Consider the following 15068-nt stretch of genomic DNA (forward strand, 5'->3'; position numbering starts at 1 on the left):
GCTGCCTACTGCTGCTACTCTTCCTAGCTAGTCAAAGGTTTCTTTTTTTTTTTTTTTTTTTTTTATAACTACATATGCACAAAGAGACATCAAAGCTTACATCAAAGGACACAGATTTTTAGCCTACTTGACTGATAAGGCGGTTACCTAGACTACAGTTTGTTTGTCAGGGAGGAGCTCACATACAACTTCATCTAATTCATCATAACGATTCCTTACCCATTGTTGTAATTTCTACAACAGATTGCCAAGGAAAGAGATAATTACAACAGAATTTACAACAGAGTGGGTTAGGGCCTCTCATATACAACTGAATTCTTTATCACAATTTTATTAATCATTGAAATAATACCCCTTTCCTCCCCTCTCCAAGGCCAATTTAGACCAGGAGAGTACCATCTAACAAAAATCAGTCACACAGCACATTAGCTAGCACATGTGTGTCCGATAACAGAGTGTCCTTTGCATATTCTTATGCGACAGTGGGGACATGCCATTGCAGTGTGTTGCTGCTCTCTGCTAGGGATCTTCTCCCGAACACACACTTGACAGCGCCCACGAGACACTCCGACACTATTTGCACTCACACGTGCGCCCTGTGATGGGGGGAAAACGATATTTAGACTGGCCAGACCTGAGGCACTGCTACGAGTACGTGGCACACCCAATAGACTATGAATTAGTTCCAATCGAAACCCTTTCAAAGGCATGGCCTTTGAACCCACCCTGACACAGTTGTGCCTGTATAGAATGTATGCATTATTCACACTAACGTCAAGGAATTGAAAGAAAATCCTGAACCAATACCGCCGACACTTTCTATCGTACCCATAGGTTTTCCTCATACGCCCTGTATTGTCAACTCCTCCCATGTACATGTTATATGCAGGGAGACAGGGGGGGACACTCTGAGAGCGTAGGGTACCGTCTTTGTGCATTCGCATTACAGTGTGGGGCATATGGTCAGGGAACACATTTGTTGCAAAGGACACAACTCTACGGTCGTTAAACATAGAGTAAGAAATATCACCAACAGTCATGGACGTATAGTCACCTTTGTCGAGTACCACATCCTTAAGACTTGCTGGGAAACCAGCAGCATTCTTCAAAATTGTGCCGACAGTAAACACATTTTGCTTAGCCAACTCTTCTATCAATGGACCGGACGTGTAAAAGTTGTCCATGTACACAACATGCTGATGACCATAAAAAGGAGTGAGTAAACGATGGACTACATTTTTCACAAGCCCTTTCACAGCTATCTTTTTCCCAGAGGAATCGGTGAGCTTACCACTGTATACATCAAACACACAGAGATACCCACAGCATGAACATGAGCAGCACCATACCTTGAACCCCAGTTTAACAGGCTTCTTGGGCATATGAATTTTCCCGCTTTTACGACCCTTGTACTTTATCATCATCTCATCAACGGAAAGCTCCTGACTGGGATTATACCTCATGAAGTAGTTGGCTTTAAGAGTCTCTAAAACAGTTTTTAGCTTGCTAGTTACCTTACGTGCATCAGTGATGGACGTATTGTCCTCACAGTGCAGATACCGCCATAAACTTTGGAACCTTTTGAGCGACATTACATTGCTCACACATTGTACACCTAAAAGGGGATCCTTGGACCAGTAGTCCGTAATTTCAGGGAGCCTATGAATGCCCATCTCTAGTACAATCCCCAAAAACACCCACAATTCGGCACTGTTTGTAGCTGACCAACCCTTAGCACCACACTGCCTAGCGTACAGGTTGGTCTGTTCGGCTATGTACTCACACAAACTATCGGGCCAAAGTAACTTAACAAAATCTAGGCATGGAGTTACAGACGGATCAAGTTGATCGACAGGACCGACCACACCGCCAAAGACGGGGTATCTTCCTGTGGACTTAGCTTTTTGGAGTCCATTGTCCCTCGCCAGCTTCCTCCGTTTGGGAGTCGGAGCCATGCCATCGACCATTTCGTCATCATCCTCCACTGCAGCATCTGCACGGAAACAAAGCATGAATATCATTAGAGTACCACAAGAGTGCTCGCCAGTGCAGGTGGGGGACAGGCTATGAATGTCATTATGTGGGCGTACCACACGCTAGTGGTGCTATGAATATCATTAACTACTGGGGGGGGGTTAGGGCGCATAGGTACAGTACAGCAGAGGAAAAGGCTCGTCCACATCAAAGGCTCGTGGGAGGAGCCCAACAAACCACAACAACCATGAATGTCATTATGTGGGCGTACCGCACGCTAGTGGTGCTATGAATATCATTAACTACTGGGGGGGGGGGGGGGGGGTTTAGGGCACATAGGTACAGTACAGCAGAGGAAAAGGCTCGTCCACATCAAAGGCTCGTGGGAGGAGCCCAACAAACCACAACAACCATGAATGTCATTATGTGGGCGTACCGCACGCTAGTGGTGCTATGAATATCATTAACTACTGGGGGGGGGGTTAGGGCACATAGGTACAGTACAGCAGAGGAAAAGGCTCGTCCACATCAAAGGCTCGTGGGAGGAGCCCAACAAACCACAACAACCATGAATGTCATTACGTGGGCGTACCGCACGCTAGTGGTGCTATGAATATCATTAACTACTGGGGGGGTTAGGGCACATAGGTACAGTACAGCAGAGGAAAAGGCTCGTCCCCATCAAAGGCTCGTGGGAGGAGCCCAACAAACCACAACAACCATGAATGTCATTACGTGGGCGTACCGCACGCTAGTGGTGCTATGAATATCATTAACTACTGGGGGGGTTAGGGCACATAGGTACAGTACAGCAGAGGAAAAGGCTCGTCCCCATCAAAGGCTCGTGGGAGGAGCCCAACAAACCACAACAACCATGAATGTCATTACGTGGGCGTACCGCACGCTAGTGGTGCTATGAATATCATTAACTACTGGGGGGGGGGAGGGGTTAGGGCACATAGGTACAGTACAGCAGAGGAAAAGGCTCGTCCCCATCAAAGGCTCGTGGGAGGAGCCCAACAAACCACAACAACCATGAATGTCATTACGTGGGCGTACCACATGCTAGTGGTGCTATGAATATCATTAACAACTGGGGGGGGGGGGGGTTAGGGCACATAGGTACAGTACAGCAGAGGAAAAGGCTCGTCCACATCAAAGGCTCGTGGGAGGAGCCCAACAAACCACAACAACCATGAATGTCATTACGTGGGCGTACCACGCGCTAGTGGTGCTATGAATATCATTAACTACTGGGGGGGGGGGGGGTTAGGGCACATAGGTACAGTACAGCAGAGGAAAAGGCTCGTCCACATCAAAGGCTCGTGGGAGGAGCCCAACAAACCACAACAACCATGAATGTCATTACGTGGGTGTACCACACGCTAGTGGTGCTATGAATATCATTAACTACTGGGGGGGGGGGGTTAGGGCACATAGGTACAGTACAGCAGAGGAAAAGGCTCGTGGGAGGAGCCCAACAAACCACAACAACCATGAATGTCATTACGTGGGCGTACCGCACGAGTGTGGTGCTATGAATATAATTAACTACTGGGGGGGGGGTTAGGGCACACAGGTACAGTACAGCAGAGGAAAAGGCTCGTGGAAAAGGCTCGTCCCCATCAAAGGCTCGTGGGAGGAGCCCAACAAACCACAACAACCATGAATGTCATTATGTGGGCGTACCACACGCTAGTGGTGCTATGAATATCATTAACTACTGGGGGGGGGGGTTAGGGCACATAGGTACAGTACAGCAGAGGAAAAGGCTCGTCCACATCAAAGGCTCGTGGGAGGAGCCCAACAAACCACAACAACCATGAATGTCATTATGTGGGCGTACCGCACGCTAGTGGTGCTATGAATATCATTAACTACTGGGGGGGGGGGGGGTTAGGGCACATAGGTACAGTACAGCAGAGGAAAAGGCTCGTCCACATCAAAGGCTCGTGGGAGGAGCCCAACAAACCACAACAACCATGAATGTCATTATGTGGGCGTACCGCACGCTAGTGGTGCTATGAATATAATTAACTACTGGGGGGGTTAGGGCACATAGGTACAGTACAGCAGAGGAAAAGGCTCGTCCACATCAAAGGCTCGTGGGAGGAGCCCAACAAACCACAACAACCATGAATATCAATATGTGGGCGTAATGCACGCGTGTGGTGCTATGAATATCATTAACAACTGGGGGTTAGGGTACAGTACAGTACTGCAGTCAAGGCGACGCCAAAAAGAGGCTCACACAATGTAGGAGGAGCCACAAAAGGCATGCACATGACGCCTCCGCCAAAAAGAGGCCACATATCGTTAGGGCATCACAATGCTGCCTCCCCAACCACTATTTAATGGTGCAATGACACAAACCTGAATCACTCTCCAGATCTGTCTCAAAATCGTCATCACTGGGCTCGTCATGGTCATAACAGACTTCCTGGTCCTCCTCAAGCTCTCTGACAGTGTGCTCAAGCTCGCTGACAGTGTCAAGGAGTCCAATCAGCTCCATTTGGATTCAAAAGTTTTGAAAAATAATTACAACAGAATTTACAACAGAGTGGGTTAGGGCCTCTCATATACAACTGAATTCTTTATCACAATTTTATTAATCATTGAAATAATACCCCTTTCCTCCCCTCTCCAAGGCCAATTTAGACCAGGAGAGTACCATCTAACAAAAATCAGTCACACAGCACATTAGCTAGCACATGTGTGTCCGATAACAGAGTGTCCTTTGCATATTCTTATGCGACAGTGGGGACATGCCATTGCAGTGTGTTGCTGCTCTCTGCTAGGGATCTTCTCCCGAACACACACTTGACAGCGCCCACGAGACACTCCGACACTATTTGCACTCACACGTGCGCCCTGTGATGGGGGGAAAACGATATTTAGACTGGCCAGACCTGAGGCACTGCTACGAGTACGTGGCACACCCAATAGACTATGAATTAGTTCCAATCGAAACCCTTTCAAAGGCATGGCCTTTGAACCCACCCTGACACAGTTGTGCCTGTATAGAATGTATGCATTATTCACACTAACGTCAAGGAATTGAAAGAAAATCCTGAACCAATACCGCCGACACTTTCTATCGTACCCATAGGTTTTCCTCATACGCCCTGTATTGTCAACTCCTCCCATGTACATGTTATATGCAGGGAGACAGGGGGGGACACTCTGAGAGCGTAGGGTACCGTCTTTGTGCATTCGCATTACAGTGTGGGGCATATGGTCAGGGAACACATTTGTTGCAAAGGACACAACTCTACGGTCGTTAAACATAGAGTAAGAAATATCACCAACAGTCATGGACGTATAGTCACCTTTGTCGAGTACCACATCCTTAAGACTTGCTGGGAAACCAGCAGCATTCTTCAAAATTGTGCCGACAGTAAACACATTTTGCTTAGCCAACTCTTCTATCAATGGACCGGACGTGTAAAAGTTGTCCATGTACACAACATGCTGATGACCATAAAAAGGAGTGAGTAAACGATGGACTACATTTTTCACAAGCCCTTTCACAGCTATCTTTTTCCCAGAGGAATCGGTGAGCTTACCACTGTATACATCAAACACACAGAGATACCCACAGCATGAACATGAGCAGCACCATACCTTGAACCCCAGTTTAACAGGCTTCTTGGGCATATGAATTTTCCCGCTTTTACGACCCTTGTACTTTATCATCATCTCATCAACGGAAAGCTCCTGACTGGGATTATACCTCATGAAGTAGTTGGCTTTAAGAGTCTCTAAAACAGTTTTTAGCTTGCTAGTTACCTTACGTGCATCAGTGATGGACGTATTGTCCTCACAGTGCAGATACCGCCATAAACTTTGGAACCTTTTGAGCGACATTACATTGCTCACACATTGTACACCTAAAAGGGGATCCTTGGACCAGTAGTCCGTAATTTCAGGGAGCCTATGAATGCCCATCTCTAGTACAATCCCCAAAAACACCCACAATTCGGCACTGTTTGTAGCTGACCAACCCTTAGCACCACACTGCCTAGCGTACAGGTTGGTCTGTTCGGCTATGTACTCACACAAACTATCGGGCCAAAGTAACTTAACAAAATCTAGGCATGGAGTTACAGACGGATCAAGTTGATCGACAGGACCGACCACACCGCCAAAGACGGGGTATCTTCCTGTGGACTTAGCTTTTTGGAGTCCATTGTCCCTCGCCAGCTTCCTCCGTTTGGGAGTCGGAGCCATGCCATCGACCATTTCGTCATCATCCTCCACTGCAGCATCTGCACGGAAACAAAGCATGAATATCATTAGAGTACCACAAGAGTGCTCGCCAGTGCAGGTGGGGGACAGGCTATGAATGTCATTATGTGGGCGTACCACACGCTAGTGGTGCTATGAATATCATTAACTACTGGGGGGGGGTTAGGGCGCATAGGTACAGTACAGCAGAGGAAAAGGCTCGTCCACATCAAAGGCTCGTGGGAGGAGCCCAACAAACCACAACAACCATGAATGTCATTATGTGGGCGTACCGCACGCTAGTGGTGCTATGAATATCATTAACTACTGGGGGGGGGGGGGGGGGGGTTTAGGGCACATAGGTACAGTACAGCAGAGGAAAAGGCTCGTCCACATCAAAGGCTCGTGGGAGGAGCCCAACAAACCACAACAACCATGAATGTCATTATGTGGGCGTACCGCACGCTAGTGGTGCTATGAATATCATTAACTACTGGGGGGGGGGTTAGGGCACATAGGTACAGTACAGCAGAGGAAAAGGCTCGTCCACATCAAAGGCTCGTGGGAGGAGCCCAACAAACCACAACAACCATGAATGTCATTACGTGGGCGTACCGCACGCTAGTGGTGCTATGAATATCATTAACTACTGGGGGGGTTAGGGCACATAGGTACAGTACAGCAGAGGAAAAGGCTCGTCCCCATCAAAGGCTCGTGGGAGGAGCCCAACAAACCACAACAACCATGAATGTCATTACGTGGGCGTACCGCACGCTAGTGGTGCTATGAATATCATTAACTACTGGGGGGGTTAGGGCACATAGGTACAGTACAGCAGAGGAAAAGGCTCGTCCCCATCAAAGGCTCGTGGGAGGAGCCCAACAAACCACAACAACCATGAATGTCATTACGTGGGCGTACCGCACGCTAGTGGTGCTATGAATATCATTAACTACTGGGGGGGGGGAGGGGTTAGGGCACATAGGTACAGTACAGCAGAGGAAAAGGCTCGTCCCCATCAAAGGCTCGTGGGAGGAGCCCAACAAACCACAACAACCATGAATGTCATTACGTGGGCGTACCACATGCTAGTGGTGCTATGAATATCATTAACAACTGGGGGGGGGGGGGGTTAGGGCACATAGGTACAGTACAGCAGAGGAAAAGGCTCGTCCACATCAAAGGCTCGTGGGAGGAGCCCAACAAACCACAACAACCATGAATGTCATTACGTGGGCGTACCACGCGCTAGTGGTGCTATGAATATCATTAACTACTGGGGGGGGGGGGTTAGGGCACATAGGTACAGTACAGCAGAGGAAAAGGCTCGTCCACATCAAAGGCTCGTGGGAGGAGCCCAACAAACCACAACAACCATGAATGTCATTACGTGGGTGTACCACACGCTAGTGGTGCTATGAATATCATTAACTACTGGGGGGGGGGGGTTAGGGCACATAGGTACAGTACAGCAGAGGAAAAGGCTCGTGGGAGGAGCCCAACAAACCACAACAACCATGAATGTCATTACGTGGGCGTACCGCACGAGTGTGGTGCTATGAATATAATTAACTACTGGGGGGGGGGTTAGGGCACACAGGTACAGTACAGCAGAGGAAAAGGCTCGTGGAAAAGGCTCGTCCCCATCAAAGGCTCGTGGGAGGAGCCCAACAAACCACAACAACCATGAATGTCATTATGTGGGCGTACCACACGCTAGTGGTGCTATGAATATCATTAACTACTGGGGGGGGGGGTTAGGGCACATAGGTACAGTACAGCAGAGGAAAAGGCTCGTCCACATCAAAGGCTCGTGGGAGGAGCCCAACAAACCACAACAACCATGAATGTCATTATGTGGGCGTACCGCACGCTAGTGGTGCTATGAATATCATTAACTACTGGGGGGGGGGGGGGGGTTAGGGCACATAGGTACAGTACAGCAGAGGAAAAGGCTCGTCCACATCAAAGGCTCGTGGGAGGAGCCCAACAAACCACAACAACCATGAATGTCATTATGTGGGCGTACCGCACGCTAGTGGTGCTATGAATATAATTAACTACTGGGGGGGTTAGGGCACATAGGTACAGTACAGCAGAGGAAAAGGCTCGTCCACATCAAAGGCTCGTGGGAGGAGCCCAACAAACCACAACAACCATGAATATCAATATGTGGGCGTAATGCACGCGTGTGGTGCTATGAATATCATTAACAACTGGGGGTTAGGGTACAGTACAGTACTGCAGTCAAGGCGACGCCAAAAAGAGGCTCACACAATGTAGGAGGAGCCACAAAAGGCATGCACATGACGCCTCCGCCAAAAAGAGGCCACATATCGTTAGGGCATCACAATGCTGCCTCCCCAACCACTATTTAATGGTGCAATGACACAAACCTGAATCACTCTCCAGATCTGTCTCAAAATCGTCATCACTGGGCTCGTCATGGTCATAACAGACTTCCTGGTCCTCCTCAAGCTCTCTGACAGTGTGCTCAAGCTCGCTGACAGTGTCAAGGAGTCCAATCAGCTCCATTTGGATTCAAAAGTTTTGAAAAATAACCCTTTCCTTGCCATTCGTGAAATCTGGAACAGGAGCGTCTTTAGGTCGATCAATTAGTGTGGATCCGGCCTCACCACGCCTCCAAGTCATTCTATTAGTCTAGATCCGGCTAGCAATTCTAGCTGGGACTCCCAGTTCTAGCTCCTTTTGTTTAGCGTGTCAGAGACTGGGAGAAGATGATTGGCACTCCCTGGCTCCTTTGGATGTACAGCTGTCCAGATCCCTAGAACATACCCTCCATTCTGACGAGTTATCAGTGCATAGGGTGCTTACTAGATTCTTGCCAGCCAGTACAGTTCAAGCTACACACAGCACCGCTCAACTATTCTCTACCCCATTATCTAGCTAAATCTGGTCCAACTAGACAGCAGACACAGCTAGTTAATTCAGTAAAGCCAGGGGTAGCCCTACTTCTACGGTTGTTCAGTACCCACGGTAACAATTCCTCTGGGCTGGGCTAACTAGTTGAGCCACGCCTCCCAATTCTCAAGGCTAGGTACATGTCTCTGTCTAGCTGCTTCTTCAGCTTCTTGCTCAGTTTTGTGGCTTAGAGAAAGGCCAGCTACTCAGGGGGAAGAGTCCAGATGAAAGTCTGGCAGCCAGGTGACGTCCAAACGGTCAGTTATTCTTTCCACCAACTTTTTAATCTAGTCTAGTCCTGCTTGCACTGCTACTACTACTGCTGCCTACTGCTGCTACTCTTCCTAGCTAGTCAAAGGTTTCTTTTTTTTTTTTTTTTTTTTTTATAACTACATATGCACAAAGAGACATCAAAGCTTACATCAAAGGACACAGATTTTTAGCCTACTTGACTGATAAGGCGGTTACCTAGACTACAGTTTGTTTGTCAGGGAGGAGCTCACATACAACTTCATCTAATTCATCATAACGATTCCTTACCCATTGTTGTAATTTCTACAACAGATTGCCAAGGAAAGAGATAAATTGTACATGCATGCAGACGCTCTTATTTTTATGCCTCGAGGCGTAGCCGCACGAGGGATACGGTAAAGCTGACTGTGTGTGTGTGTGTGTGTGTGTGTGTGTGTGTGTCTGTGTGTGTGTCTGTTCCAGCTGTAACTGCTCAACGGTTGCAATGCGACGAAAGCTAACAGCTTCTATAGGCTTCTAGCCACGTTCTCTTGGATTTTGATTTGTGGATTAGCAAACTAAAGCTTCTTTCTCGAGTTATGGCTAGTTTGACTCACATTGAAGGCTGTTGCAGTCTCTTCAGAATCTTTCATAGCATCATCTGTCCGCATAAACTTTCTATTCAACATATGAGTTGGCCTTGCACTAAAGCGCTAGCTTTTTGTTAGCTACAATACTCAGAAAATATCTGTTAAAACAGCTAGCTAGCAGTAGCCATTTGTGAAAATTGATCTCTTTGGACACACCCTTTAATTATTCCTGTGGATGTAATGCGCATGCGCGCTCATTCCCCATGTGTGAGAAATAATATCCAAGATCCAGATCCAGATCCTCCTGGCAGAATCATCTTTGTCTTGAAGGCCTGGTAAGCCACAAAACACTACCATATAACAATATAGATAACAATATGCATGTACACAGGTCTTTTCTTCTTAGATATTATATACACTGAACTACACAGATCCTGGAAGAATCAATTTTCTTCTTTCTTGAGGTCCTGGTAAGCCACAATAGATGCATATAAATAAGTCTTTTCTTCTCAGTGACTTTATATAGATAAGCTAACTTTAATATTCATTATAGAAACTAATATAACACTCTAATACTTTTCAGCGAAAGCAAAAACATGGCGAGAGGCATTAGCACAGCGCCAGCTTGAACACTAGTTTAGAGTGGTATTGCTAGGCAATTTCCTTGCAGTATGTATTAGTTATTGCCCAGCCAGAGTGCAACATGCCATATATTGCACGAGGGCGCCTGCAATAACTAACTTGTTGCCCAATGACGTTAAACTCGTCTGACTGGTCATATAAATCGTAATAAAAGACATGTGTTTGAAGGAATTTAGTGTATTCATTAGTTTTGCTGAATTCCATAGTAAATTTTTTAGGTTTTCTTCCCACTATATAGTAGTTGTAAAGGTAGTAGCCTATAAAAGGGACCAACTGAGTATTGGGTGGGATGGTGGGGCATAAGTCCCAAATGGATATCTCTAAAAGAAATCTACTGCATTTACACACAGTGCAAGTGCATATAATCCAGTGCATTATGCCATATAATGCAGTGCAATATATGGTAGCCATGGCAGTGATGCAACATGCCATATACTGAGCACTGGATTGCTTTGATCTGCCCACTCACTGGGCAACAAAAGGATATAATTATAATAGCTATACCTGGCTAATATTATTAGCCAGGTATAGCTAATGTATGCATGCACTTATAGTATAAATTATTCTATAGTCATTACAGACTATTCACCATAATCATATAGACTTCAGAATTATCGATCAACAGAGGCCAGTGGGATACATGCATGCGTGGTGCTGTTTGGAATGAAAGCTTAATTACTGTTAATAGCTCAGTTACAATGATCTTAGGGTATCAATTATTAGGTATTAATTGATACCCTAAGATCATTGTAACTGAGCTATTAACAGCTTTCATTCCAAACAGCACCACGCATGCATGTATCCCACTGGCCTCTGTTGATCGATAATTCTGAAGGCTATATGATTATGGTGAATAGTCTGTAATGACTATAGAATAATTTACACTATTAGCCAGGTATAGCTAATGTATGCATGCACTTATAATATTATAATTATATCCTTATACTGCAATTAAGGAAATTGCCTAGCAATACCACTCTAAAAAATAAGAGTGTCTGCATGCATGTACAATGTATATATACCAGCTGAGGTACGCTGGTATTGCCCTTTGCAGCTCACTTGGAAGTTTGGGGCAAATAGTAAAATTGCAAAAAACCACTTGAGATAAGTTACATATTAAGTAAACCACAATACAATAGAACACAATACAATAAAACAAGAGATTCAACAAGGGACAAAGTTTAAATTTTGGAACAGAAGATTCTATAGACCTGATCTTTATGTGAATATATTAGATCTAGCTAGCTATACAGTGCTTTTATGCACCTTTGCAACAAGCTGGTCTCACATTGTAAACCACAAATAGTAAACATGTAAACCACAGGCTATACAGGCTGTACTTCGACCTTATAATAATATTAAAGGTCCTGGAGGGAAATTTGGAATTTGATGTTGTCTTAATTTTGTTGATGAGCTGCTTAAAGGATGTGTTCAATAGAAAATTAAGATCTAAGGCTTACAGTAAGGACATAAGGTGGAGGATGATACACCAAAGGTGTGACCTTATGTCCTTACTGTAAGTCTTAGATCTTAAGGCGTTTCTAAAACAGCTTCAAGAAGAACAATTTCATCTCTGGCACTTAGTCTTTTAGTAGTAGTTTTGTGGTACCCTTGAATGTTTTCAACCGTACTAGTTTCCTAAAAAAGCCTCACAGTCCTGCATACAGTATAGGGGTTCACACATATGATAACCCAAGGTCACACCTCTGGTGTATCATCCTCCACCTTACGTCCTTACTGTAAGCCTTAGATTTTGAATTTTCTATTGAACACATCCTTTAAGCAGCTCATCAACAAGACAACATCACAAATTCCTCCTTGCCTGTAGCAGCCTGTGGTTTGCATGTTTACTATTTGTGGTTTACTATGTGATATATACCAGCTTGTTTTGCAAAGGTGCATAAAAGCACTGTACCTATACAGTAGCCAGCATAAACTACTAGTTGGGTAACCATGCAGGAAAAACTAATCCTTATCAAGAGGAGTTAAGTGGCGTACTATGTGGCAGAGAATTGGAGACTGGTTCAGCAGCAGGCTGTTTCTCAGTCAACAATTTTAAAGATAGCTAGATCGTTTTAAATAAACAGGCAGTTTATAATCAAGCTACCCCTAGAGCCCAAACTTTATACTTATAGATAGAGATCTGGCCAAGTTGTGGTTTAGCTGTAAACTGTTACACTTACCTCAAGTGCATTTTACAGTAATACTATTTGCCAAACTTCACGTGAGCTGACGTGTGAGCTACAACAAACAATGTGAAAAAACAACAACAACAAAACATGGTCTATTCCAAAATTTAAACTTTGCATGTCCCTTGCTCTATATAATAGTTAGACACTGTTTAGGAAGTTTCTACATGATTTAGAAGCCCAAAGGGCTGGTTGTAGTATCCCGAACGCAGTGAGGGTTCTACTAGCCCTGAGGACTTCTAAATCATGTGGAAACTTCCTAAACAGTGTCTAAGCATTTTAGATCATAGCAACCATGAGTATTTAGCCAATCAGATTTGAATGTTCTTATCTAATCTTTGCTACATGATTTTCTAAGTGAAGTACATGATTTTCTATTGAAGTACATGATTTTCTATTGAAGTACATGATTTTCTAAATTGGATAGAACATTTCCTCTAACCAATCAGATTGCAGTATATATGGCAAACATGATCTAAATATATAGTGTTGTGGTTTACTTGTGTAAACTGTTACACTTATCTGAAGTGATTTTGCAATTTACTATTTGCCCTAAACTTCCAAGTGAGCTGCAAAGGGCAGTACTTATATTATATAGATCTGCAAAATGTAACAGGTTGCATTTAATATTATTATGTCGAATCCGAGATGGTGAAGTTTGCACGGTACTGTCAAACAAGTTGCAATCAATAATGTACCGTATAGCGGGTAATTTTCGTGGGGCAAAATATTCGTGGTTTTCGTGGTTGGAGGTCTGACCACGAATATTTTACCCACGAATGAAGCGACCTTGCCTACCTTTACCTACAATCCAAGCAGCAACCACGAAAATATTACCCACGAAATGTCTCAATATTGCTGAACCACGAATATTTTGTCCCCCGAAAATTACCCGCTATACGGTATCAGTATATCAAGTTGCAGCTGTCCCCTAATTTATAAGCTGGCAGTTTTATTATATAGGCAGTTGCTTTATTGATTGTTTTGATCGATGTTACATCATTTCAGTTTGAGTGTTTATGCAGCTCTATACTATATATAGTTCTAACAAAAAATTAAACACAAACGGAACCCTATAACCAATTACAACATCTTGTGAACAATGCAGTTGAATGTCTTTATACAAGTAAAAATAACTATAAGCTATATATATAGTTAGATAAATTGTTTGATAGTCTCCCCTAGTACAAACTTCACCATCTCTGAGAATGGATTCGACATGCTCAGTAATTCATTGGGTGGTCTTAATGTTCTCATAAATCCACGGTTCATATAGTGAGCCACTGCTTTCTGCCTCCATTCAAGCCCTCCTTCCGTCAACCATGTACAATTTTTACCCTGAACATCATTCCTATTGCTCATGTGATAGTCAACAGTAAAGTTACGGTAACATTCCGGGCAATCGTATAGCATTCGAGATGGTGCAACTCCTGCATTTTGTAGCCATGATTCAGGTACGTAGTCATTCTCGTAACTGTCCAACCATTTCCCCATAAACGGCGAGCCGGGAACACTTGAGAAAAATCCAAGACTAGTTAGAGTACACTCTTGGTTGCTTCTGCCAATCACTATCTCAGATTGTCGCTGCATCTCACGCAATTTTAAACCATTAAGGATGACAACATCAAAATCTGAATAAATACCACCATCTCTGAAGCCGGATTTAATTTTTAGATAGTCCCCTTCATGCATGGGTGATAAATTTGGGTTTCTTTTTACCCTTGCCAATCGCAGTGATTCGATCCGTGTGTATTATTTTAATTGGCTAAAAGCTAGAACTCATGGTTGCTTTGGGCTTCTAAACCATGTATAAACTTCCTAAACAGTATCTAACTATTACAGTGTGTAAACCTGTGCATTACTAATCCATGCAGGCCCTGATTCTCCTCCAATGAACATCCTCACATCAGTATTGAGCTCAACAACAGTATCAACAACTTGGGTACCACCATCTCTAGCAGACAGGAATGGACAAATAGTGTTCTTCATTCTAGTGCTCAAAGATGTGCAGTTCAACACGAGTACTGTAATGGGAAACACTTCTAATTTCAGTTACACGTTCACTGGCCTACATGAGTACACACAGTATACTTTGGAGATTGCGGCAGCTACTTCAGCTGGACTTGGGCCTTTTGGTTCTCCTACTGCTTTTGTGACACAGGAGGACGGTATGAATTTGTATACTTTTAGGAACCTATAATTACATATCTTCTCTGTCATAGTTCCAACGGCTCCACCTCAGCTTGTGTCTGGCATATCTCGCAGCTCAACATTGATAACGTTCTCGTGATCA

The 15068-nt window shown here is 44.6% G+C and overlaps 1 protein-coding gene and 1 long non-coding RNA gene across 2 annotated transcripts; one reads left to right on the forward strand and one right to left on the reverse strand.

Annotated features, from left to right (window-relative positions):
* Positions 1-37: 37 nt before the first annotated feature.
* LOC135345147 (piggyBac transposable element-derived protein 4-like) lies at positions 38-9177 on the reverse strand. Its single transcript, XM_064542511.1, has 3 exons — positions 8598-9177; positions 4348-6242; positions 38-1993 (listed from the first exon to the last, which is right to left on the reverse strand). Exons 2-3 carry the CDS (start codon positions 4484-4486, stop codon positions 426-428), a joined length of 1707 nt encoding a protein of 568 aa, XP_064398581.1. The 5' UTR covers positions 4487-6242; positions 8598-9177; the 3' UTR covers positions 38-425.
* Positions 9178-9749: 572 nt separating this feature from the next.
* LOC135345290 (uncharacterized) lies at positions 9750-10580 on the forward strand. Its single transcript, XR_010397671.1, has 3 exons — positions 9750-10279; positions 10336-10414; positions 10528-10580. It is a non-coding gene; the product is annotated as an uncharacterized LOC135345290 (long non-coding RNA).
* The last annotated feature ends 4488 nt before the right edge of the window (positions 10581-15068 follow it).

The sequence above is a fragment of the Halichondria panicea genome, chromosome 1 (genome assembly GCF_963675165.1).
Source record: "Halichondria panicea chromosome 1, odHalPani1.1, whole genome shotgun sequence".
Lineage (NCBI taxonomy): Eukaryota > Metazoa > Porifera > Demospongiae > Suberitida > Halichondriidae > Halichondria > Halichondria panicea.